The following is a 26,915-nucleotide window of genomic DNA, read 5'->3' on the forward strand; positions in this document are numbered from 1 at the left end:
AGCAATGGATTCCCCAAACTCAGAGCTCCACTCCCATAGCACAAGTACAGGCACCCGTCTGGGCCCGTTCACACCAGTCCCGTGGGACCTACGGGGACTCAAGGGAACCAGGGCAAACCTAAGTTTACGCTGCTTGCAGGGCCATGACTAAGAATCCTTTCTCTCTGACCCAGGAGTCTTGTGCTCTGCCACCAGCAAGCGAGAACCGCAGGGGGCTAGTAGCATCTAAATAGGGTGAAATAAAATCCTACACCTTTACACATACTTTTACTGATTTTAATTCATAAAAAAATTTTAATCAACAGTTACTGAATATGAATCTATATTATTCTCTGAACTAAAAAAATAAGTTTTCTATAATGCCTCCTATTCTCTGAAAACTAACTTGCCACAGAGGGAAAGAGAATTCCTCTTTTCCTATAAAGCATGGCCACCTACAAGGAAACAGGACTGGGTATGAAAGAGAAAAAGAGAACAACTTAAAATACTTTCACGATGTAAAACAACTGAAAGTAGGAAGACATACAGCACAAACCCCCGAGGAACCAAGAGGAAACACAGTCTTGAAGGATGGAAAGAAAAGCAGAAAACAGAACTCAACATTATTTACATAAAATCACTAAGTACCAGGTGGCTTTCTTTTTCAAGCCCCTTTTGTATTTAAATAAGATATTACAATTATTTCCTTCCAGCACCCTTCCTTTACTCTTAAGTATTCAGGGAAGCCACCTCAGCTTAAAATCGGGGTGGGGCACCCCTCAGAAGAATTAATCTTAAAGATAATTTTTGAAGACATAAAATTAATTTTGAGGGCTGAATGTCTCCTTTCTCCTCTGCACAGACTCTGATAAGGCCCCACCTCCCCACCTCAGCTAAGAATCACGGTGGGACCGAGACAGGATAAGGATCCCTTTAATATACAGGAGCAGGGAGGAAAGGCTGAGAATCACTAAGATGAGCTAATTTTGCATCTGATAAAAAGCTATTTTCAAGAAAAGTGACAGAAACTTTTTCAAGTATGTTTCTCTCTGAAAAGAAGAACATACTTCAAATAAAACGAAACAAACACAGACAAGAATAGGTTACACTGCTTACTAGCACTGACATTCTCAGAGTGCCTGTACTAAACAGGTAACACGTATCTATGCAAAACCTAAATTATTTGTGTGCTCAGCTGCTCAGTCACGTTTGACTCTGACTCCCTGACTGTAGCCTGCCAGACTCCGGTATCCATGAAATTTCCCAGGCCAGAATACTGGAGTGGGTTGCCACTTCCTACTCCCGCCGCTCTTCCCAACCCAAGGACTGAACCCATGTCTCTGGTGTCTCTGCACTGGTTGGCAGACTCTTTACCACCAACGCACCTGGGAAGCCCAGCCTTATCTACAGCTCCATAAAAAATAAACGTCATTTTTCATGTTTTCAAGCCTTAAAACATTTTTTTAAAGTACATTTTACTTTGTACCAAGCACTCTGAAAAGGAACATTATCTCAATTAGTCTTCGCAGTACCCCATATGAAATATGCATCATTATCCCCACTTTAAAGAAAAAGAACATGAGGTTCAGATATAAAGTCATTTGCCCAAGGTGCACAGGACAGGAAGGGGCAGAGCATGAACCCAGCTCTGCTCACTGAACTTTCTGCTACTAACATCTCCGCTTAGTAATATATTCCTTCAAAACACATCTGGCACAGAATAGATTCATAAGCTATCTCAGAAATGGTTAGAGGACATCCTTTCCCTTTTTACAAACTACCATAGCTCTTTAGCTGCTTAACCTGTATAAGAAAAAAATCTGTTTTTTGTGGGGGGAGAGAAGGGGATAAAGTTATAGTGTACCTCCATCAAAGACCTTTCTGCACTTCATCAACTCAAGCAGATTAATAAAATCTTTCTTAAGTATGCCCAGAGCTAAGTCATCAGCAGCCGAGCAGTAATGCCCAGTCTCTACCAAGGCACAGACAAGGGACCACAGAGGTTACTGTGCCATCAGCTCTGTGACCAAATATGCAAGTAAGTAAGTAACCATCAAAACTGAACAAACAAAATGACCAAGGGTTCTTTAATTACACTCTTAGGACTACTGACAGTACAGGCAGGTTTCCTGGACCACCATGGGATGGTCTCCCGTAATAGTAATAATGATATACATTTGTTTTGTTTTTTATTTATCAATAACTTTAAAGAGACAAAAAAACACATATTACCTTACTGCTTCTCAAAAATGCAGTAAGAATTTCTCAACTGATTTTGCCTGTATTTTATCATAATAATAAAGAATAGGTTAAAAGGTGATTGTCAGGGAGGTTTGTGGAGGTCTGCTCAACCAAGGAAACCACTGGCCTGAGATCTAATCTCAAACTATCCAACAACCTCTGGCACAAATTTCATTCAGTATTGTGCTCCTTATCCAGAATGATATCACTGAGTCCAAAGGTGGCTGAAAAGGCTAATAGAAGCCTGGTATTTATCCTACTTGAAGAATGTGGGAAAACATTTTCTGGCCATCTGTTACTGTTACAAAGCATAGAGGCTAAGATGAAATCAAGATGGAAAAACAAATTTGAATCAAGTTTCATTTCTCCCAGAGCACTGCAATTTGCTGAAGAGACAGCAGACAAAGGCTCCCAGACATCTTTGTGAAAATGGACCACAATGTTGGGAAGTGACAATTCTTAGATTTGGAGAGTCACAGAATTCCAGAGCTAGAAAGGCATCTTAAATACTCTTAGTCCAAGCCTATAATCTGCAAGTGGCCAGAAAAAGAAAAAGAAACCCTGCAGTATCTATTTAAAATGTACCATTTTTTAGTATATTCACATAGATGCAAAACCATAAGCGTAATCAATTTTAGAACATTTTCACTACCCCCAAGGAAAAACAAAAACAAAAACATACCCTGCAGCTATCATTCCTAATCTCCCCTTGCCTCCCAAAGCTAGACAACTGTCATTCTATTTCCTGTCTCTATAAATTTGCCTATTCTGGACACTTAATATCAGTGGAATCATGTTACATGTGGTCTTTTGTGAGTAGCTTCTTTCACTTAGTGTATTGTTTTCAAAGTTTATCCATGTTGTAACATGAATCAGCACTTTGTTCTTTCTTTTTTAGTATAGCGAAGAATATTCCATTGTATGACTATATCACATTTTGTTTCTCCATTATCAGTTGATAGACATGTGGGTTATTTCTACTAAAGGAATATTATGAATAATGCTACTATGAAAATGCAAGTACAAGTTTTTATGTGGACTTACAATTTTATTTCTTTTAGATATACACTTAGGAGAATTGCTGGTTCAAATGGTGACTGTTTTACTTTTTAAGGAACTGCTACATTGTTTTTCAAATTGGCTTCACAATTTTGCAATCCTATCAGCAGTATTTGAGAGTTCTAACTTCCCCACATCCTCATCATCACTTGTTATTATCTTTTTTTTATTATAGCCATCCTAGTAGCCATTGTGGTTCTGATTTGCATTTCCTTGATGGTCTCATGATGTTGAATATCCTTTCATGTGTTTGTGGCCATTTGTGTATTTTAAAGAAATATCTATTCATACACTTTGCCCATTTTTAACTTGGTTACTTGTTCTTTTATTTAATTGTCAGCCATTATTTCTTCAAAGAAAATTTGTCTTGTTTTAGTTATCTACTGCAGCATCATAAATCACTCTTAGTGCTATAAAACAGAAAGCATTTTACTAAGTTCATGTATTCTGCACACTAGAAATCTATTCATGAAATAACTGGGATTGCTTTTCTCTGATTCACCTTGGAAGAGATGAAAGGTGGGGAGCTGGGTCCATCTGGAGGCCTCTTCATTCACATGATGGGCCCTGAGCTGGAATATCTCAAATGCTGGGCTCAGCCAGGACTGCTGACTGCATACCTAGATGCAGTTGCTCTATGTAGCTTGGATATCACTTTCACCTCTATTCAGTTGGTTATAAGTAAGCCACTAGGGTCAAGAGAAAAACAAGTAAGGTGACAGATATCATTGCAGCCAAGCCAGATATTCTCTCTCCTGTCCTTCTAGGACTCCAATTGTTGTTTTAGTCACTAAGTCATGTCCCAGTCTTTTTGTGATGCCATGTACTATAGACCGCAGGCTTCTCTATCCGTAGCTTTTTCCATACTGGAGTGGGTTGCCACTTCCTTCTCCAGTGGATCTTCCTGACCCAGGGATAGAACCATGTCTCCTGCATTGGCCGGTGAATTCTTTACCACTGAGCCACCAGGGAAGCCACAAGATATTTAACCTCTCATGAAAAGAGAAAACTCTTTTCAGATCTCACCAAGATCTTATTTTTCACCTATCAGAACAACTGGGGAGCCCCTGGACTCCAAGTACATATATTTTAATATTGTTTCATAGTCACTGAGGCTCTGTTTTTGTTTTTCAATCTTTTCTGTTTCTCAAAGTAGATAATTTTTATTCCTTTATTTTCAAGTTCATTGACCATTTCTTTAGCCACCTCCAACCTGCTGCTAAGAATAAACTTTTCATTTCAGATATTGTACTTTAAGTCCTAGATTTTACAGTTGGTTTTTTTTTTTTTTTAATATATTATCCATTTCTCTGGGAAGAGTCTCCATTTGTTCATTTACTACTACCAAGTTTAAAGTCCTTATGTGGTAATTTCAACATCTGAGTCATCTTGGGGTAATTTCTATTGACTGCCATTCTCTGGACAATGAGCCATAGAGCCATTCAGCTATTATTGTATAGTGGACATTATGGAGATTCTGGATTCTGTCAATTTCCCTCCAAAGAATTTTGTTTTGTTGGGCAATCAACTCAGGCTATATTCATACTCTAAACTCTGTCCTTTCTGTAGTGGATAGAAGCTGAATTTCAGCTCAATTCTTTCAGCTTTCAACCAACACCTTTTCCAAGCTCCATGGAGTCTTCCTCCATGCATGTCAAGGATTAAAGTAGATTTTAGGGCTTCTCCTTCTTTCTTCCCTTCTTTCTAAGATGTATCCTTTCATTTTCCAGTCTCTCTTATAGCCCTGAATTCCATCCTCTGACTCCCCAAGTAAGAATGCAAGACCGCAGACTTTTGCTTGAGTGCCAACCATCACCCACCATGCAAATTGAAGAATGTCCTCAGGCAAAAAAGCTGTAGAAATGAGAATCTTACCCAGTGCAATCCCTATCTTTCAAGTTTCCTGTCAGTTTCTGCCTCATTTTGTCACTCTCCAAGGTCTTCAAGTAGTTGCTTTTTATATACTACCTTGAGTTCATAATTGTTACAAGAGGGAGGCTTTGGTAAATATAAGATACTCCTATATTGTTAGAAGTACTTTTCTGCTAGCTCTCATTATGTTCTCCCCAAGAGGCAACTATGATGTGAGTTACCAAAAATACATATGACTGAATGTACACAAACACAGCCTCTCAGAGCAGGGCAGTGAAGAGTAATAGATAAGTTATCTTCTTGGTCTTCTGGTGAAGTGCTTGTCATAAAATTGTAAAGCAATATGAAAAAAGTATAAGAAAAAATAAGTTTCCACTATACAGAAGTTGCTGGGTTTTCTTAGAGACTAACAACAATAGATAGTAGTTATACATGCAGATAGACAATTAATATGTATATTCTACTAAAATTGCTTCTTTCCTTAGTGAATACCTTGGACATTTTATAATGTCAGATTTTTTAATGTTTTTTTAATAATTAGAGAGTAAATCTATAAACAATACCTCTATGTAGATGCTGCTGCTAAGTCGCTTCAGTCATATCCGACTCTGTGCGACCCCATAGATGGCAGCCCACCAGACTCCCCCATCCCTGGGATTCTCCAGGCAAGAACACTGGAGTGGGTTGCCATTTCCTTCTCCAATGCATAAAAGTGAAAAGTGAAAAGTGAAAGTGAAGTCTCTCAGTCATGTCCAACTCTTCACGACCCATGGACTGCAGCCCACCAGGCTCCTCCATCCATGGGATCTTCCAGGCAAGAGTACTGGAGTGGGGTGCCATGGCCTTCTCCGCTATATAGATACACTACAATTTATTTAATAAAGTCCCTACTGATTTATATTCATTTCATTAAATAGCCTTTTTCACTTGTTTGATTCCTTCTGTAAGATGAATTCATAGAAGTGAAACTGCAGTCTACATTTTGACAGATCTTGCCAAATTTCCTATCACAGACATTATACTGATTCATACTCTCAACAATTATAACTGGTAATCCAAACCTTCCCATACCAAGGGTAGCTTGGTCATTTGAAGCACTCCTATTTACCCTAATCCCCATCCCAGAATTCTAGACATTCTAGAGAGGCTCTCCTTCCTTAATTCCTAACAACACTCCTGATGAACATTCTAATTCCCTCCTCTAAGCCTGGAGCCTTGAGAGTCTTATTTAGCTGAAACACTAATAACTGGATCTGGTTTGATCCACTTTTCTTCTAGAATTGAATACTTGTAAATTGGCTTCCTGGGGCTTACCTAGTGGCTCAGATGGTAAAGAATCTGCCAGCAATGCAGGAGACCTGGGTTCGACTCCTGGGTTGGGAAGATCCCCTGGAGAAGGGAATGGTAACCCCCTTCAGTATTCTTGCCTGGAGAATCCCATGGAGAGACGTGTCTAGTGGGCTTCAGTCCAGAAGGTCACAAGAGTTGGATATGACTGAGTGACTAACACAACAACAAACTGGCCCACTAGCAAAGTAGGACATGTTACTCATCGACCTTCATCTACCTGACTGTTAACATATTTGACCACCACCTAGAATATGGCTGCAGTTTCTTATTCATCATCTTTTCTACATACCTTTTTTTAAAAAAAAAAAATGCTTTTTTTAGGCCATGTTATGTGTACGCAGGATCGCAGTTCCCCGATGAGGGATCAAACTCATACCCCCTGCACTGGAACCATGCAGTCTTAACCACTGGACCAACAGGGAAGTCCCAATATACTCTTTAACTGATCAGTCTAGAATTAGGACTGAGATGGGGTGATCTTCATCAACTGTATCTCAGAGATAGCTGCCCTCTGCCCTCTCAATTCTTCAACCACTCAGCTCCCATAGACACTGGGTCCCGGCTTCTTTCCCCTACACTGGTCTTGAAGATATTACACCTCATGACTCAAGTCTTGGCATGTCTCACTTTGTTAGAAACAGTTGTCATCCTAACATAGTCCCCTTAATTTTCTTTACTTCCATGTCATGACAATTTTCAAACTTAAATCAAGAGTAAGAATTAGTGAATATTGTATTTCTAATCAAAGTGAAAGTATACTTGTTAATGCTCAGAAAAGGAAGGCCTATTCCACTAATGGGCATTGTTGGTTATTCACTATTGAATGAGAACAGATATTTCTTTGTGGTAAAGCCTTAAAAGCTATTTAGAGAAGTATAGCAGGCAGATTATCTGAGTTTTAAAAACTGCCCAAAGAGAAACTAAGGAAAACGGAAAATCATACCATACACTGAGGGTGTCCTTACTTTTTAAGCACAACTGGCCCTAATTTTGACCAAAACATATGCTTATTTTAACAGGCATAGACTGCTCAAAGTGATTTCTTTCACATCTGATGGTGGAAGAAAAGCCCTGTCAAAATCTTTCAGTAGTTTCCCCTACAGAGATCATTTAATAAACAAATACCTAAGATAGGTTCCCAGGCGGCGCAAGTGGTAAAGAATCCGCCTGCCAATGCAGGAGATGCAGCGGACTTGGCTTCGATCCCTGGGTCGGGAAGATCCCGTGGAGTAGGAAATGGAAGCTCACTGTAGTATTCTTGCTTGGAAAATCCCATGGGCGGAGGAGCCTGTCGGGCTACAATCCAGGAGTCACAGAGTCAGACAGGACTGAGTGAGTGAGTGCACGCGCAAGCAGACGCACATCACCACACCTAAGACAGCAAGCAGCACATTCAACTAAGATTTAGTAGGTTCAAACCAAATCAGGTAACTGTGGAGGACACAAAGAGGAGTTTAAAGTACAAACGAAGGCCTCTAGGGAGGACGATGAGCTCCTCAAGAGCTGGAACTATATCATTTAGATCTCTGTCTAACTCAAAACCCAGAATAAGGATGTTCAATTAATGTCTACTGATATTAATAAGAAGCAAATAAATGACAATTGCCAAATAAGTGACATGAACTAAGGGGTATATCCAACAATCTATCCATATTCTTTCACACATTGCAAATCAACTATATGTCTGATTATCCAAACATGTTAAACTAGGTTTAAGAGTGTCATCTGTAAACACAAAAATAAATAAAAGCTGGGAAGCTGAGGTTAAAAGGTACATACTTCCCATCTGCAATAATTAGTAAGTGCCAGGTTTTTTAAAAGGAGAGAGGGAAAGAAAGAGATTAAGTATATTCTGAAAGCTCTATCTAAAAACTGTTATAATAAAATATGGTATCAGAAAATTTAAAAAAAGATATTTCTCTGAGAACAAAAATTATTTTTAAAGTAATAGCTAACGTACAATTGCTTACTCTATTCCAGGCACTGTCCTAAGCACTATCTTATACATTTTTAATTAATTTCTCTCAATGACCTCATGACATAAAAGACAGCCACTGTCTCCGATTTGTACAAGAGGAAACCTAAGTGTGGAAAGGTTAAATAATTTGTCCAAGGTCACAGAGCTAGCGAGCTAGGATTCAAGATCAGGCAGTCTGGCTCAAAAACTTGCAGTCTTGCCTACACTAAACCATCTCCGTGACTTTAAACAAAGTCAAGAATTAGAGAAGTTTGGAGAAGAGAAACTCCAGGTGCCTCAGACCCAGGTCAACGGCAACAGAGAACAAGATGAGCCCTGTCCAGATGCTTCGGCAGAGCATTCAGGCCTCTGTGACCTAGCCAGTATCCTTCCAGCTGTACTCCTTTAGCCCACACTGCATGATGCAGAAGCACATGGAGTCTCCTCAAACCACCTGGTGCTTCTCAGCCTCTGCCTGGCATCACCCTTCTGCCCCTGACTGTCTGTGCCCTGCTGGCTCCACGGATACTTCTGAAGGCTTTACTGGGCCCAGTGTTTACAGGCCTATTTGTCTCTATAGGCAGTTAAGTCTCTGAGCAGGAATCTTGTCTCATTTGTCTCTGAGTTCCAGGTGCTTGGCATACAATGCAGGTGATCAAAAAGTTTCTGGAAAGAATTAATGAATAAATGCTTTCAGAATCAGAGTCCTCAAAGACAGCCCAGGGTCTGGGGCTAGCCGAAGGGGAGACCAGGTTCCATATCTAAGAGAGGCTGAGGCACCACCTGCAGCTGAATATCCAACTTTCCTGCAACAAACCTTCCTCACAGAGGCAGAGGAACCTCTCTTGAGGGTTCCAAGGACCTAGGAACCACAGCCAACTCCACCTGCAAGGAAGGGATATCCTTCAAGACACTGCCAGGCCTCTCCTTTCATATCAACCTCTGTCAAGACATTTCCTCAAATGAAATGAGCTCCTGAACACTGCAGCCCCTTCGTTCACACAGGTTTGGGGAAAAAAAAAAAGATTAAAAAAAAAAAAAGAGCGAGCGAGAAGAAAAAGAAAGAAAAACAGATTTCTCTTAGAAAAGGGAAACGTATATTTTCAGCTCTGCCTGTGAAAGCACTACACCAGATGGCAGGAGGAAGTTCAGCTAGAATGAGCTGAGCCATCCCTAGCTGACTGTCCACATTTCAGAACACCTCGATTGTCAAATGACTCATAAACTGCTGCCCGGACCCCTGCCCCATCCTCACTGCCATGGTAACAGAAACCGGTTTTGGAAAATAAAATACACACTCGGAGCTTCCAGAGTGTCTGCGGACCGAGGGGACAGAGGAGCTATGAAAGTAAGAGTGCCTTAGGGGAGCTGACCCTGTGGGACACACAGTGAATTAGCGTTGATCTAACTAGAATAGCAGTCCTGCTCCCAAATATCTTCTCCATTCCTCCCCCTGACTTAGCTGAAATCATATATCCTAAAGAACAGGGGATTTTGGCGAGAGAGTGAGGGGAGCAGAGAACACAGGCCTGGGGTCACAGGGTGAGGCTGCAGAAGGCTGCGGGAAGAACCGGGGCAGTGGGTGCGGGACAGAGCGGCCTTGGGAGGTGGGGAAGAGGCGTAAAGGAGAGAAGACAGGCTGGATCAGGAGCAAACCTGCCGTTTCAGATTTCAGCCTAAGTTGGTGGTTCTCAGCCCTGATAGACTCAACTCTATGAGTGGTCTTGCCAAGAGTGACAACCTTCTCTAAAATAATGTTCAAAACAATCTTTCCCAAACGTAGTTGCAGTCCTGGAACGTTCACTGTAGTCTAAAGCTGTGCAGGGGATTCCCTGGTGGCCGCTTCCTTCCACTGGTTAGGTCAGGGCTCCATGCTTCCTTCCACTGCAGAAAGCACGGATCTGACTTCTGACGATGGAGGAACGAAGTTCCCACAAACTGCACGGAGCAGCCAAAAAAAAAGTTACGCAGTACTTCGTGTTTACACGTGAGCAGGCTTATATAATCTACACAAGCAACTCACCTCTGTAAGCATCTGACAAACATTCAGAAGTCAAAAAGGACAAAGGACAAGGAGTTCCCTGGTGGTCTAGTGGTTAGAATTCTGGGCTTTCACTGCTGTGGCCGGGGTTCAATCCCTGGTCAGGGAACTGAGATTTGTTGTGGCCAAAAATATATAAACAAGTAAATAAAAAGACAAAGGATAATCCTTCTTTGTGTGAAACAATTCCACATACTTCATGACATCAATATCTCCAGCCCACTCATTGAATGCTGGTCATATCCCTCAATCAGAACGGGAAAAAATGGACTTAGGCCTTGCTGAGATACAATGATCTCAATGATCTAAAAGATCTTACTCCAAACTTTTTCTTCTCCTTCTTCTCTCCTCCCCCTTCACCTGGTTCCCAAATAACCAAGACACAGATCTCCATCTAGTGAGCTTATATTATATGTAATTAACATACTGTGGCTTTTGTGTGATGAGAACCTATTCAACAGTTATAACACTGTTTCTACTACTGAACCACACACTCCAAATTTCAAACTTAGAAAAAAATTTTGAGAATATAACACTTCCATAAGTCAGAGACTTAAATACACTGACCTCTCACCATCAAAGTTCTCATTCTTTAAATGATGGGTTGACATCTAAGCTATATATCTCCAAGGCACTATAAAGACTCAGTATCCATGTAAAATGATCATTGCTGTCGGCAAACAAAACAACATCAATCCAACACATCATTTATGATACATCTAGTCTTTATTTTGTGGCAAGAATGTACAAACTACCTATCCTTTACCTAGACTGCTAATGTGCATTATTTTTACACTTTAGTTTTTTCCTTGACTGTAGATATTGATTGCTTGATTCCATTGCTTATACGGGAAATGTTCCTTAGCATCCATAATCAGCACCAGTAGTACTTTCTTCATCACACAAAGATAAAAGCTTCCTTAGTGACACTGGGCAAATTGGATTCCCTTGCCCTTCTGCTCCCCTATCCCCACCCTGCGCCAGTCTGAGGTTCCCTGAGTTACAATCATGCATTCTCACTCCACATACCCTCTCCTGCACCCACTTCACACACTCAAAACATCCTCAGACCCTCTGGTTTTCAAAGCAGTCAAGGGACATAATCCCTGCCACATGAAGGTCACACCCCACCAGTAATCATAGAGAATTAAGCTGCCAAAAAAAAAAAAAAGAAACTTTTTTTTCCCCCAGTAATTCATGTCATACTTACAGATTATTTTCCAACAAGGTTTTGTATTAGGTGCAGATAACTAAATGGCCCCTAATTTTTTTTTCACTCTGAAAATATAGTATATAATTGTGCTATATTCTTAAACTCTAGATCAGTAAATCCTCTAAGGACCCAACCCAGTATATACATCTCAGGGATTTCACCTAATTCTGAGGCCAAAGTTTACCTTGTAGTATGCCTTGGCAAGAAAAAATGACAAACAGGACCAGCCCTAGCTTCCTTCTCTCTGTAAGCAATGATACAGAGCATTCATCTCTACTTCTCTGCATTAAAATGTTAAGAAACATAATTCTTAAATGTCGAAAGAATTATTCATTTGGATAAGTTAGACACTGTTAGTGATCTCTCTCGAACAACTTTAATAAGTAGTAATAGTCACTGTTCACTGAATATTTTTTCAGTACCAGGCACTTTTATACATGATTTCTAATCCTCAAGACAAGTGTGCACTATTATCCCCTATATTACAGATAAGGAAACCAAAGCTTCAAAAAACAAAGACTTGCTGAACACCAACTTACAAGTAGCAGAGTCAGAATGCACAGTCACCTTTTAGAATTCAAAGTCCTGGTTCTTTCTACTACAATAACATGCTGCTCAATCAGCTTTTCAAAGCAGCTGATTTCATTATTTGTGAACTATGCATTAAGCCTTTTATGTCTGATACATGACCACATTGCTTTGAAATTTGCATTGCTTATAAATGTTGCTTTTTTTAATACATAAGACAACCACTTTAGGGTAAAAGAGAAACACCCTTGGAAAGGTATAAAGATTCTAATACAAAAACTATGAAATTCAAATTTTAGTTTCTTTTTCTAAATTTTTATTTGTTTGTTTTTAGTTTCTCTAGTAAAGATAAAAATCTATGCCAGGAGTTCCCTGGTGGCCTAATGATTAGGATTCTGGGCTTTCACTGCTGGGGCCTGAGTTTAACAGCTTGGTCGGGGACCTGAGATCCCACAAGACACATGGCACATCTTTTTTTCTTTTTTAAAAAGCTATGCCAATAGGACATTAAATTTATAGAACAGAAAGAAATTATTTAATATCCAGGGTAGTCTGAATGCCAAATATTTAACAAAAACTCAAACACCTAGAGGACAATCCCTCCTTTCTCTTTAAGGTAATCTGACAGGAAGCAAAGCATCATATCCATTCCAAGTAAGAAACTTATGGGTTAATGGTTACAAATTACCCTAATTACTTCCATTGAACCTGCCCAATTGGAACCTTTCTTCAAAAAGATCTTATGTTTTCAAGGTTCTGACATTTGCTTGTGACTAAAATTCACAAACAAATCAGAATTTGAAAATTAAACAAAGGCAAAAATAAAGGGGCCATCTGGTTTATCACAGATGAAGTAAAAATATTTCAAAACATACCCACCAGAAAGGCTAAAATGAAAAAGATGAAAAATACCAAGTGTTAGCAAGGATGGAGAACAACCAGAATTCTTATATACTTTCAGGGGAAGTGCAAACTGGTACAGCCAGTTAGGAAAACTGTTTCGTAATAGCTATTAAAATTTAACATACACATATCCCATAACCCAGAAATTCCACTCTTAGGTATATCCACAAGAGACAAATGTATTCACCAAAGGATATGTACTAGACTCTTCCTAATAGCACTATTCAGCATAGCTCTGAACTGAGAAACTATACAAATGTCCATCAACAAAAAAATGTGCAAATAAATTTAAGTATATTCATGTAATAGAATAATAGCAATGAAAACAGAAAATCTACAAATTGATACAACAGAGATTAACCTCACAAAAACAATGTTGAGCTAAAGAAGCCAGGCATGAAAGTATACATTCTGTGATTCCATTTATATAGAGTACAAACAAAGACAAAACTAATCTTTGCTGTTAGAAGTGGATAGTGGCTACCCCTTGGTAGAGGTAATGATGGGGGAGACTCAGGGAGCTCCTCCGTGCTGGTTAATATTCTCTTCCTTCACATGGTGCTGGTTGTTCAATTTGAAATACTCAGTAAATGAGATGCATTAGAGCAGTAGAGAGATGAAGGAGCCTGGCTCTGGAATGGGAGTGACTGTGTTAGGATCTCAGTCCCACCACTTACTGATATAGGGCAAGTTATTTAACTTCTCTGTCTCATTTAGTTCTTTATCTATAAAATGGGCCTGATGTCTCCTTCACAAGGTTAGGCTGAGGATTAAATCATCATAAGACTTATAAAGTGTTTATTCTCACAACTGGCTATTACTATTAAATATTTGCTAAGTCAATAAAAGTGCTTCTTCAGAAGCAAGACGAGGAAGAAAACAAAAGATGTATATGATTGCACTATTACCAGAAAATGTACAAAATAATTATTGAGGAAATGAAGATGATAATAAGTAAGGCCTAATCCAAAGGAGTGTGACTTGGAAGCCGAGACAAGCCCTGCCCACACAAACCTTTACCTAAACAGACCCTGGCCAGGCAGCCTCTGAGTGGGCAACTCCAGCTGTCCACGGGGGACTGGCCATGGGATCTCTCCAGGATGAGGGGGCACTGATCAGGATCTAAGAAAGCTGAGCTCACAGTCAGGTTCTCTTATTCTCCTAAAGGCACTTACGTTTTTTAAAATACCTATCATGTTATCAGCCATGTCTCTGTCACTTGGAGTCACATTTCCTGCAGCCATTTAGAGTAAATAATTAAGACTTCTGCTGGCTTTCTAAAAGAGCCAATTGAGTGAGCTGCAGTTACCTATACCATGGATGTGTCCCTAACTTCTCTGGTCATGGCATGACAGCTACTTTTCATTAAACTCTACTTTCACGCCAGGCACTATAATAAACACTTTATCCCCAATTTCTCAAAAAATTCTGCTAGGCATGTAGTATTCTCTCTTATTCTCATCTTTTACAGATAAGAAAACTAAGACTCAGAAAGGCTGCCCTGTATTATTAAGTGGCAGAGCAGGAAGGTGAATCTAGCTTGTCTGGCCCCAGAGAAAACTCCCTTTCCATGAGCCATAGTCCTTCAACTTACTTTACAATCCATCATATTTCTTCCTATTTGTACAATAAAAGGTCATTAGCTAAGGGGATCTAAGACAAGAATAATCTAATTCCGTGAAAAATCAATTTGCGGTATTTTTTAAATTATTGTTTTGTTCTAAGTAAAAATCTCTTCCTGGGTTTATTTAAATAAACACTGAACATACAAGCTATTTGTATTATACATCAGTCATCCAAACCATAGGTTAAAGCCCTTAAAAGAGAATTGTACCTCTTCCCTGCTGAATCCCCAGCACCCAGCTCAGTGCCTGACCTAGAGTGGGATCTGGAACATCACCTCCTCCAAATCTTGTTTATCAAAATAGTCTACTGATAAGTAGGATGCACTCCAACAAGACACTTTAATATGCAAAACTCCATGAGCAAAATGAAACATAATAAAGGAGTCACTGGGATATCCTTCCTGCTGTAGGATACTCCTCCAGGTTAAGCAGCACTGTCATCATCAGCAACAAGTAATTATTAAACACCTACAAATATTTATCTAATATAGTAACCCAGTATCCCAACTCTCCTCTTTCTTAAGCAGGCCAGCCTCTGGATGTGCAGTAGAGACACAAATATCACGTGTGATTAAGGAAGCTTTTCAGAGTTAAATCAACAGGAAGGCCTCAGGAGTTTGACATTTCCACCAGTCAGACCTACATCCTAGCAAGGCAGCCCTGAATAACCTTCCACCCTACTCCTGAGTCAACCACACAACCCTCAGGAAACAAGAAATTTCTACCAATGTCTAACACCTATTTCTACTTCATCGAAAAGGGATACTTTGTTCACTAAGTAGTCACTGAATATGTCAGCATATATTATTAAAATTTTTCTTTAAAAATTCTATCTTCTTAGAGAGTGCAGAATATGAGTGTACAGCAGAAGTGTACCAGAAGTGTACCAGAATTAGGAAGCCAGGTTCCATTTCTCTACCCATTTTTTGGCCACTCTATGGGGCTTGCGGGGTCCTAGTTCCCTGACTGGGGGTTGAACCCATGCCCTTGGCAGTGAAAGCACAGAGTCCTAACCACTGGATCGCCAGGGAACCCCCTCTATTTCTCTACCGTACCTTCCACAGCAACTTAAGCAAGTCACTTATCCTTCTAGGCTTTAGCTTCCTCAGTCATAAAATGAGAGGCTGAACTAGTCAGGGGTTATTCAGGGCATTCATTCAAGATGCCTTAAGAGGTTAAGGCATGTGTTTTAAGGGATTCTTAACTTTCCCCACCATGGGAACTTACATAAAAAATAATCTGTTTGCATATGTGGGTTTTTCTGGAAAAGTCTATGGCTTCTGTCAAACCATCACACAAGTTGTGGCCTCCCAAATAACCATATCGCATGCTTTATTGAATACTTACTATGCACTAGGCACTGCAGTAAGCCCTTGTGTGTTAACTCATGTAACCCTCACAATAACCTTTTGAGTTAGATACTACTATTATCCTCATTTTACAATTAAAGAAAGTAAACCAAAATCAGCCTGACCTCTTAAACACAATGCTATGTTAGGTAAGATCATCTCTAAACCCAAAATTTGTCTGATCCTGTGTTCATTCAAATTAATGGTTTCCCTTTAGTTAAATTTTCTGCCTCATTTCACAATCATTAGTCATACACATGTCTTTACACAGAGCAAGCAAATTCATGGCACCTGAGAATGTTACCTGAGAAAGAATATACTAGGGAATTAACCCAAGTAGAGGATCAAAAGGCACTTTCCAGCTCCAGCCTCTAATCCGTTTTTACTTTAAAACATGGTGTGGTGATTAGCCAAGAGATGAATCTGAATCTAATTACTAATTAAAGTCTAAAATCAAAATAACAGTAAATTGGCCAAAGTGTCTGCCAGAAGAGAGGATGCAGTGCCAGCGACAGTGTCTCACACAGCACTCACCAAGCCAATGAGAAGACCAGAAAAGAAAGAACAGGCCTGGGGTCCCATGGTGACTGGCTTCTCCCCCTATTCCCTCCTCCTCAAAACCACTGACCACTGTGGAGGCAAGGACTGGATCACCCTCCACGTGAGAGACAACGGCTGTCTAAAGGGATCGCTAAGCCCTGCTGGGGATAAGGAGTGAAAACGAAGTGAAAGGCTAGCTTCTGATTTTTCTGGACACCAGATCTGACAAGCTGCAATCCTAACTCAGGGCTCAGCAGTCACCCAGTCACAAGCGAACAGTTTTGCGTGCCACCCAGCTCGGGTCCAAATGACTTGGCGGACGTAACATTGCTTATCTGACGGCTGAGAAGCAGAAGTGGGCGTCGTTAGTTATTTTCACAGGCTGTCCAAATATCCTCCTATCTTAAAGAGAAGGCTGTTGAAACTTTATGCCTAACTCTCATGCCCTTTCTCCATTTAGTCTGTGTTAAATGAGAAGAGAAGCCCCGGGAGGGGAAAAAGGACATTCGAGGAACGGCCTGGGTGCAAGGATTAGGTCTTTTTCAAGGGTGATGCAACAGGGTCAGCCAGACGACGAAGAGAAGGAACTGGGAGCTTCTGGGAGGGAGAAAACCAGTATCACGGGTGGGAATCTGAGCGGAGAATGGGTTCTGAAGGACTGGGGGACGGGGTCATTTATAAGTGAGTGGCCGGGAATGAAGGGTCTAGTCCGGAGCAGGAGGAAGACGAAGACAGAGGAGCGGGCAGGTGGGCGGGTGAAGAGGCGGGCAGACGGCCCCGAGGGAGGGGCACCAGCGGAGAAGACGCCGCGGGGCCGACAGGAAAGAGTGGGAACCGCTGGGGCCACCTGGGGCCGGGCAGAGGGCCTGGGACGGGGCGGGGGGCATGCAAGGGGGACCGGGGTGACCTGCCCGGCGGTGTGGGAACTGAGGTGCGCGCGACCAGTCAGGAGATCCTTGCGGTCAGGAGGGCCGGGGGCTCTTCCGATGGGAAGGAGAGCCTGGGCACCCGCGCCGGGGCAGGGACGCCGGGCCCCCAGGGCCCAGGGCCAGGGCAGAGCAGCGCGGTGACAACGGTCGCGGCCCCCGGAGCGGGCTATCCGGCTCGAGCTGAGGCGGGGATCGCCGCCGAGTCCCGGCCCGGGGGCTGAAGAGAGGGAGGCCGGCCAGGAGTACGGCTTTAGGGAGGAGGGTCGAAGGGGACGAGGACGGCCGCGGGACGGCCGGGGCCGGCGCTGGCGCTCTCACCGGGACAGGTGCTTCAGGATCTGCTTCTTAATGAGCCCGGCCATGCCGGAGCCGCGGCCCGCACGGAAGGCGGGCGGGCGGCTGTGGCCTCCTCAGCCGCGAGAGAGACGCGCGGCCCCTCACCTCGCCGCGGCGCGGGGAGCGGATGCCGCCGCCGCCGCCATGGTGCTCTCCCGCCCCTGCTCCGGCGCCCGGAGCTCTGCCGCGATCCCACCCACCCGCGCAGCGACGCGGAGATCGCGCGCCGCCAGCCCGGCTTCGCCGCGGCCGCGGGCGCGCGCGGCGGGAGGAGGGGCACGCAAGGGGGCGGGGCGTGCGCGGCGGGGGGCGGGGCGTGCGCGGCGGGGGGCGGGGCGCGCGCGGCGGGGGCGGGGCGCGCGTGCTCCAGGCTCGCTCTCTCCCTTAGCCCCGCCTGCCGCCTCTCAGCCAAGCGAAATCTGCAAGGCTTCGCCTGTTAGCTGCCGGAGTTTCACACCTCGGCTGTCGCCTGGAAGAATCGCGGAAGGGCGGCGTTGTCTCTAATTTTTTTTTTTTTTTTGCGGGAATTCACTAGATAATTGCACATTTCGCGGTCCACCTGTCTCGTTCATTTCACTCACACGTTCACTCATTGGTTGAGCACCAGCTAACTGTACTCCGGGAACGGAGCTGTTTCAAGGACGTCGCAGGCCCATCGTTCCGCGGCGCTCTGCTGCTCCGTGCTGAAGAGTGCCAGGGGACGCCTCGTCATCCACTGTGTGCGCCTCTTAGCCTCCGTCCAGTTAACCAGCGGGTAGATGTTTACTCAGCCCTTACGAGGTGCACTGCAGGGGCCCCCATTCCCAAATGCTGGGGGCAGCATTAAAGGAGGCGGTAACTTTAAATGCCCAAGGACTTCAGAGGGCGCCTTTTTGTTACAAAGAAGGAAACTGAAGCCCAGGGAAATAGCTGAAAGAGCTTATTTAAGGTCACAGCTACCTAGTGAGACACAAGAGGCTAGAACCCAAGTGTTCTCTCAGTCCAGTGATCCTTCCACCCTATTTCACCCATACACCTAGATTCTGGCAAAGGTGAGAAGCTGGCAGTTTTCAGGACTTAAACCTTCAAGCAAAAATCTGGGCAAAATACTGTCCGAGAGAGGCTTATAGGAAATCTGGCCACCAGTTTATTTGTTCTTGTAAACAGATAGTACATGAACATAATGCGAAAGTCAAGATGTCTCCTCCCTCCCTTGTTCCTCAGCCGTTCAGTTCTCTTCCCCTAACAACTGTTACCAGATTCCAGAGATAATCTGAGTATATGGTGAAGCATATAAATGTTAGGTTTTTAATATAGACAATGCATTCCTATGCCTCTTAGTCAGAGTACGTTCATATTTCCCAGAAGCACCCCCCCCCCCATTACCTTTTTAAAAGGGAACATATCCTCCTCAGCCTGGGTTCTCTACTATCCATGTCTTTCCATCAGGACTGCATAATCTATCATTTCTCCATCTGCCCTCCTCTCACCAGAATACATACTAGGGACTAATAGATCCCACAGAAGAGATTTCTTGCCAGGGATATTGATCATAATCCCTCCTTCTAATTTGGCTGTCAGATGCAGGGGCCTCTGGGCAATTTCTTGCATTTCATGTTCCTTTTCCTAGAGAATCCTAGCAGCTGACTGGATATCTGACATCACCGATGTAAAATAAAATTCGCCTCAAGGTCAGATTTATCATCCTTGCTGGATGATTCACCATGCCTGATGAATGAGTTATTTTTCACTGAAAGCAAAAACTTATGCTCTAAAAGAAACACATGGAATAGAAGAGTTCCTACTCTCACCAATAGTACACTTTCCATGCAATGCTAAGAATGCAAAGCATATAAAAGCAAAAGAGATTTGGGGCCAATCCATATTTTTTCTTTAAGGTGAATCCTTTCAAGATGATTGTAGATTAACATTCAGTTGTAAGAATAGCGATCCCTGTATACTTTACACAGTTCCTCCAGTGGTTTTTTGTTGTTGTTCAGTTGCTCAGTCGTCTCCCACTCTTTGCGACCCCATACACTGCAACACACCAGGCTTCTTTGTCCTTCACCATCTTCTGGAGCTTGCTAAAATTCATGTCCATCAAGACAGTGATGCCATCCAATCATCTCATCCGCTCTCGTCCCCTTCTGCCTTCAATCTTTCCCAACATCAGGGTCTTTTCCAATGAGCTGGCTCTTCGCATCAGGTGGCCAAATTACTGGAGCTTCAGCATCAGTCCTTCCAATGAATATTCAGGACTGATTTCCTTTAGGACTAACTGGTTGGATCTCCTTGAAGTCCAGGGAACTCTCAAGAGTTTTCTACAACACCACAGTTCAAAAGCATCAGTTCTTCGGTGCTCAGCCTTCATTATGCTCCAACTCTCATATCCATACATGACTACTGGAAAAACCATAGCTTTGACTAGATGGACCTTTGTTGGTAAAGTAATGTCTCTGCTTTTTAATACTCTGTATAGTTTAGTCATCACTTTCTTTCCAAGGAGCAAGTGTCTTTTAATTTCATGGCTGCAGTCACCATCTACAGTGATTTTGGAGCCCAAGCAAATAAAGTCTGCCACTGTTCCCATTCTTTCCCCGTCTATTTGCCATGAAGTGATGAGACTGGATGCCATGATCTTAGTTTTTACAATGCTGAGTTTTAAGCCAGCTTTTCACTATCCTCTTTTAACTTCATCAATAGGCTCTTTAGTTCTTCTTCACTTTCTGCCATAAGACTGGTGTCATCTGCTTATCTGAGGTTATTGATATCTGAGGCAATCTTGATTCCAGCTCTTGCTTCATCCAGCCCAGCATTTATGGGCCTCCCTGGTAGCTCAGACAGTAAAATGTCTGCCTACAATGCAGGAGACCCGAGTTCGATCCCTAAGTCGGGAAGATCTGCGGGAGAAGGAAATGGCAACCCGCTCCAGTATTCATACCTGGAAAATCCCATGGACCGAGAAGCCTGGTAGGCTACAGTCCATGGGGTCACAAAGAGTCGGACACAACTGAGCGACTTCACTATACTATACTCTGCATGTAAATTAAATAAGCAGGGTAACAACATACAGACTTGACGTACTTCTTTCCCAATTTTGAACCAGTCTTGTTGTTCCTTGCCCCAATGGTAACATCTTGCAAAACTTTAGTACCATATCAAAACCAGGATGTTGACATTGATACATTCAATGAACAAAACATTTCTTCCTGATATGAATGTCTTTTATTTACTTTTCTTGCCTTATAATGTGGGCTACCAATCCTGGCACTTTGTTTAATAAGACTGGTGAGAGCAGACATCCTTTCTTTGTCCCTAAAGCATTCATTCAGTCTTTTATCAATAAGTATAATATTAACTGTAGATTTTTTTGTAGGTACTCTTCCCAATTTAATGACGTTCTCCTTTATTCCTATTTTTCCTGAGAGTCTTTATCAAGAATAAATGCTTAACTTTTTTCAAAGGCTTTTTCTGCTTAAATGCTGTGTTTTTTTTTTTTTTTTTTTTTTAGCCTGTTAACATGATGCATTACCTTGACTGGTTTTTCAAATACTGAACCAGCCTACATCCCTAGAGTAAACCTCATTTGGACATGGTGTATAATTACTTCTATATATTGCTGCACTCTCTTTGCTAATATGTGCTTAAGAATCTGTGTATATTTTCTTTTTTTTTTTTTCCTCTGTGTATATTTTCTTGGTGGCTAATGACTGAGCATCTTCTTACATGCTTACAGGCCATTTGCATGACTTCTTTGGAGAAATGTCTATCCAGATACCTTGTCCATTTTTTAATTGGGTTATTTGTCATTTTATTATCAAATGCAATCATCCTTTTTATATTCTAGATACAAGTCCCTTATCAGATATATTATTTGCAAAACTTTTTCCTATTGTCTTTTCATTTTTTATTATAATCTTTGAAACAAAATTTTTAATTTTGATATTATCTTTTTTATTCATATATTGCTGTGTTTTTAGTGTTGTATCTAAGAAATCACTGCATAACCCAAGGTCATGAAGATTTACATGTATGTTTTCATATAAAATTTGTATAGTTTTACCTCTTACATTTACTTGAAATGACCCATTTCAACATAATTTTTGTATATGGGGACCAACTGCATTATTTTGCATGTGAACATCTAGTTGTCTTAGCATCATTTATTGAAAAGAAATTTTTCAATAAACTTCTTTTCATTATTGAAAAGAATATTCTTTCCCCATTGAATTATCTTGGTGAAAATAAACTGCCATGCACCAGGAACTAATATTGGTCGTATGTCAGTTATACTTCAAACACAAACTAAAAGAAAAAGAAATCTGATTTGTGGTTACCAGAGATGGGGAGAAGGAGAAGGAGTGGGGAATTGCATGAAGGCAGTCAAAGGTACAAGCTTCCAGTTACAAGATAAGTACTAGGGGTGAAATATACAATATGATTAAAATCATTAACATTGCCATAAGTTTTATATAAAAGGTAACAGTAAATACTGTGTTCTCATCACAAGAAAAAAAATTTTTTTTCTCTTTTATGGGGGCCAGGGATGGTCATCACTGCAGTGATGGGCTTTCTCTTGTTGCAGTACACAGACTTAGCTGCCCTGTGGCACGTGGGATCTTAGTTCCCCAACCAGGGATCGAATCTATGCCCCCTGCATTGAAAGGTGGATTTTAAACCACTGAATCACCAGGGAATTCCCCCCCAAATTTTTTCTATTTCTTCCACTTTTTATCTGTATGAGATGATGGATGCTCACTAAACTTACTACGGTCATGATTTCGAAATGTAAGTCAAATCATTATGCTTTATATTGTAAACTTACACAGTGCTGTATGTCAATTATATCACAAAACTGGAAGTAAAATAATAATAAAAGAAAACTAGTTGCCAATGAAAGTATGGGTCTATTTTTGAAATCTTAATTCTATTTCATTCATCTATATGTCTAATCTTATGCCAGTAACACAGTGTTTTCATTAGTGTAGCTCTGTAGTAAGTTTTGAAGTAAGACATCTATAGTGGTTTTGAGCATACAGCTTTTTATTATAAATTTTAGTTGTATGGTTTTTAATTGTTTCTCTAGTTATTACATTATTTATGCATACCTTATCACTGTCTACTGGTATGGCCATTTACCAGTCTAGTGAAGTATAGAAATCTTATCTTTTATGTTCCTTTTTTCTCTGGGAGATCTAGTTGTCTTAAATATTTCCTCTATGTATATTTATAGCTGCATTAATCAGTATTATGATTTTTGCATCAACCATCAAATGTAATTTAGAAAATTCAGGAAAAGGACAATCTCTTGTACTTACCTGTATTTTTGCTTACCATATTTTTCCATCCTGATGAGATTCATTCATTTGTTGTTTTCTGTTTGGAGAACTTCTAGTCATTCTTTTACAGTATATCTGCTGGCAACAAAGTCTCTTAGTTTTGTCTCACTAGAGAACATCTTTATTTCCCATTTGCCCCTGAAACATTATTTTCACAGGGTATAGAATTCTGGACTGATAATTCTTTTCTTTCAGCACTTCAAAACTGTTTGCCACTTCCTCTGGCGTCCATGGTTTCTGATGATAAATCTGCTGTCCTTCTAATTGTTTCCCCTCAAAAGTAAGGTGTCATTTTTCTCTGGCTGTTTTCAAACTTTTTTGTTTTCAGTTTTCATAAGTTTAACTATGTAGATTTCTTTGAGTTATCCTGATTGGGTTTTACTCAGCTTCTTGAAAATGTGGGTTTATGTCTCTTGCAAGCCCTTGGGAAGTTTCCAACCATTATTTGGTGCAGTACCTTTTTTGGCCCTTCCCTTTTTTCCTCTCCTGGAAATCTGATAACATGAATATTAGATCTTCAGGGACCCACAGGTCCTTAAAATTCATTTTTTTTAAAGTCTGTTTCCTGTTGTTCAGATTGGATATTTTTTATTGTTCTATCTTCAAGTTCTCTGATTATTTCTGATCACTGTTTCTTGTTGAGACAATTCATGAATTTTTTTATTTATTTGGGGGTTCCAAAATTTCCATTTGGTTCTTTATATCTTCTTGCTCACTGGAGCATTTTCATGATGCCTGTTCTAAAATCTTTGTCTCATAATTCTAGGAGTGCTATCAGCTTACTGTTGACAGGTATTAATTGCATTGGAAATGTAGTTTGAGATCTTCCTTGATCTTGGTACAATGAGTGATCTTAGATAGAAATCTGGATAGTTTCATATTACATTCTGAGATTCTGAATCTTATTTAAATGCTCTGTTCTGCTAACTTATCCTTGCAATGCAGAAGTGGGGAGGTACTCCCTTGTTACTATCAGGTAGAAACAGAAGTCCAGGTTGCCCAGTTAGCCTCCTTGGACACCCAAGGAAAGAGTTCCTCATTACTGCTGGGCTAAAGTGAAAGTTCTGGCTCTTCAGCAAGCTTCAGCTAATACTTCTCTAGCTGGGAAGTGGCAGAGGGCTTTGTTACTGCTCCCCACAAGGCCTCCCCTGACATGGGGGTATGACAGCCTCATCACCACTGGACATTGATAAAAGTCCTTAAAAGTTCTGACTCAGCAACTTCTGACATCTCAGTCAAGAGGGGCAATGCCAGATGGGAATGATAACCCAAGTTCCTTTCTCACCATCCTGGCAGGAGCTTGGGGCACTTCATTATAACCTCACAAGAGTGGAAGTCTAACTCCCCATTTGGTCTTTGTGGCATGAGTTGGGGTAGGGTGAGTTTCTGTGGTGTTTGGCTGGAATAGAGTGGTTATTGTCTAAAAGTTTTCTGTCTTGTTAAGCTACCTCCTTTCTGTTTGGCTATAGGAAGCAGACTTTTCGTGGAGTGTATTTTTGTCTGTTGCCCATTGGTGTTTCCTGGTTCCAACTTCTTCAGCTCCAAGTCTGGCACCTTTGAGGCAAACAGAAAATCTGGAGAGCTCATTATGTTGTTCTTTGGGTCACAGTTCCCTAGCAGGTCAGCCTTCTTCTGTCTGCCTTTCAGAGTTTCTTATGCTTGTCTTTTGTTGTTTTCTTTTAATTTTTTGGCTGCACTGGGTCTTTGTCGTAGCACATGGGCTCTTCACTGCAGCAAGCAGGCTTTTCCTAGCTGTGGTGTGAGGGGGCTTCTCTAGTTGTGCGTACAGGCTCTAGAGCATGCAGGCTGAGTAGCTGGAGCACAAGGGCTCACTAGTTAGGGTGCGCGGGCTTAGCTGCTCTGCAGCATGTGGGATTTTAGTTCGCCGAACAGCCATCGAACCCACATCCCCTACATTGGAAGGCAGATTCTTAACTACTGGACCACCCAGGAAGTCCCTCTTATGCTTGCTTTTTATGTCTATAATGTGCAGGGTTTTAGTTGTACTCAGGAGGAATAGAGAAATGTACACCTATTCTATATTTCTGGAAGCAGAAGTCCATATATTTTTTAAAAAATTTTTATTTTGAAATAATTTTAGATTCACAGGAAGTTATTACGATAATACAGAGAAGCCCCATGTATCCTTCACCCACTTTCCTACAATGGTTTTATCTTACACAACTACAGTTCAGTGTAAAACCCAGGAAACTGATACTGGGGGTGCATGTGTATAACTCTGTCATTCATGATGTATAGCCTTGTGTAACCACTACCACAATAAAATACAGGATTATTGTATCACCACAAAGTTCTCCCTCATGTCACCCCTTTACAGTCATTCTCTGCTGCCTCATCTCCACTCCCAACACCATCCCTAACCCTTTGCAACTACTGCTTTGTTCATCTCAATAATTTTTGTTATTTATATAGATGGAATCATGCAGTAGATGCCCCTTTCGGACTAGGTTTTTTCACTCAGCATACTGCCCTTGAGATACATCCAAATTGTTATATCAAAGTTCATTCATTTTTATTGCTGAGCCATATTCCACAACCCATACATTTTAAAAACACCTAGGTAATCACTGTATTTCAGGGACAGTAGCTTTCCTTACCTGCCTGGCAGGATAGCCACATCTCTCAATTCATGATTGGGGATCTTCCCTGGTGGTGGTCCAGTGGCTAAGAATCTGCCTTGCAATGCAAGGAACGCAGGGTTAATCCCTGGTCAGGGAACTAACACCCCGCATGCCTAAGCCTACGCGGCCTGCAGACTGTGCACAACTACGGAGCCTATGCGCTGCAAGTAGCGAGTATGTGCACTTCGGTGAAAGACGCCACAAGCGGCAACTAAGACCTGATGCAGCCAAATAAACAAATAAAAATATCGCTTAAAAAGTAATTCATGGTTAGTGAGTTCCCTGGTGGTCTAGTAGTTAGGATTAGCTCTTTCACTGCTGTGGCCTGGGTTCATTCCTTGCTTGGGAAACTGAGATCGCATAAGCCATGCAGCGCAGTCAAAAAAAAAAAAATCATTCATAGTGTGCTTTCTATGGGACAAAAAAGGACATACACAATGGCCAAAGGAAAATAACACTATACAAACACGGAAAAGTAGTTTTATAGGAAACTCAAGAACAAAAGGGTTGAATAGCAAAGAGCTGGTATCACTGTCTATATAAAGATTCTTGAGAGTAGTTTCTAGTTTGTGGTAGTTTTAACTTTTAAAAACAAGTTGAGAAAAATAAAATAAAAACAAGTTGAGGTGTGACTGACATAGAATACATATTATTTAAAGTATATAATTTTTAAAGTTTTGACATGCATATACACCTGTAACTGGAGAAGGAAATGGCAACCCACTCCAGTACGCTTGCCTGGGAAATCCCATGGACAGAGGAGCCTGGCAGACTACAATCCAAGGGTTCACAAGAGTCAGACATGACTCAGTGACTAAACAACAGCATGAAAACCCCAGAGTTCCCAAATATTAACTTTTATACTCAGCATCTGCATAGACTTACTTAAAATACTTGGTTGCCTTATGACCATCAGAATTCTTTCAAGCCCACCTGTCTTTAGTTTGCTTCCTGATATTTGTGGCTTGCCTCAGTAACTCCCAACTTACTATGACATTAGAACATTATTTCAGTGGGTTAATTCTACTTTATT

The 26,915-nt window shown here is 41.4% G+C and overlaps 1 protein-coding gene across 2 annotated transcripts in view; it reads right to left on the minus strand.

Annotated features, from left to right (window-relative positions):
- Positions 1-18,186, minus strand: part of BLTP3A (bridge-like lipid transfer protein family member 3A) — a 72,981-nt gene extending 54,795 nt beyond the window's left edge. The window contains exon 1 of one of the 2 annotated variants that reach the window (XM_020888694.2): positions 18,028-18,186. In XM_020888694.2, coding sequence (XP_020744353.2) covers positions 18,028-18,068 — 41 coding nt within the window. In that variant the 5' untranslated portion in view covers positions 18,069-18,186. Of the gene's footprint in view, positions 1-17,904 lie in introns of both variants that reach the window. The other variant, XM_020888693.2, reaches the window with a different exon arrangement.
- Positions 18,187-26,915: the final 8,729 nt, after the last annotated feature.

This window comes from Odocoileus virginianus, chromosome 27 (assembly GCF_023699985.2).
Source record: "Odocoileus virginianus isolate 20LAN1187 ecotype Illinois chromosome 27, Ovbor_1.2, whole genome shotgun sequence".
Classification (NCBI taxonomy): Eukaryota; Metazoa; Chordata; class Mammalia; order Artiodactyla; family Cervidae; genus Odocoileus; species Odocoileus virginianus.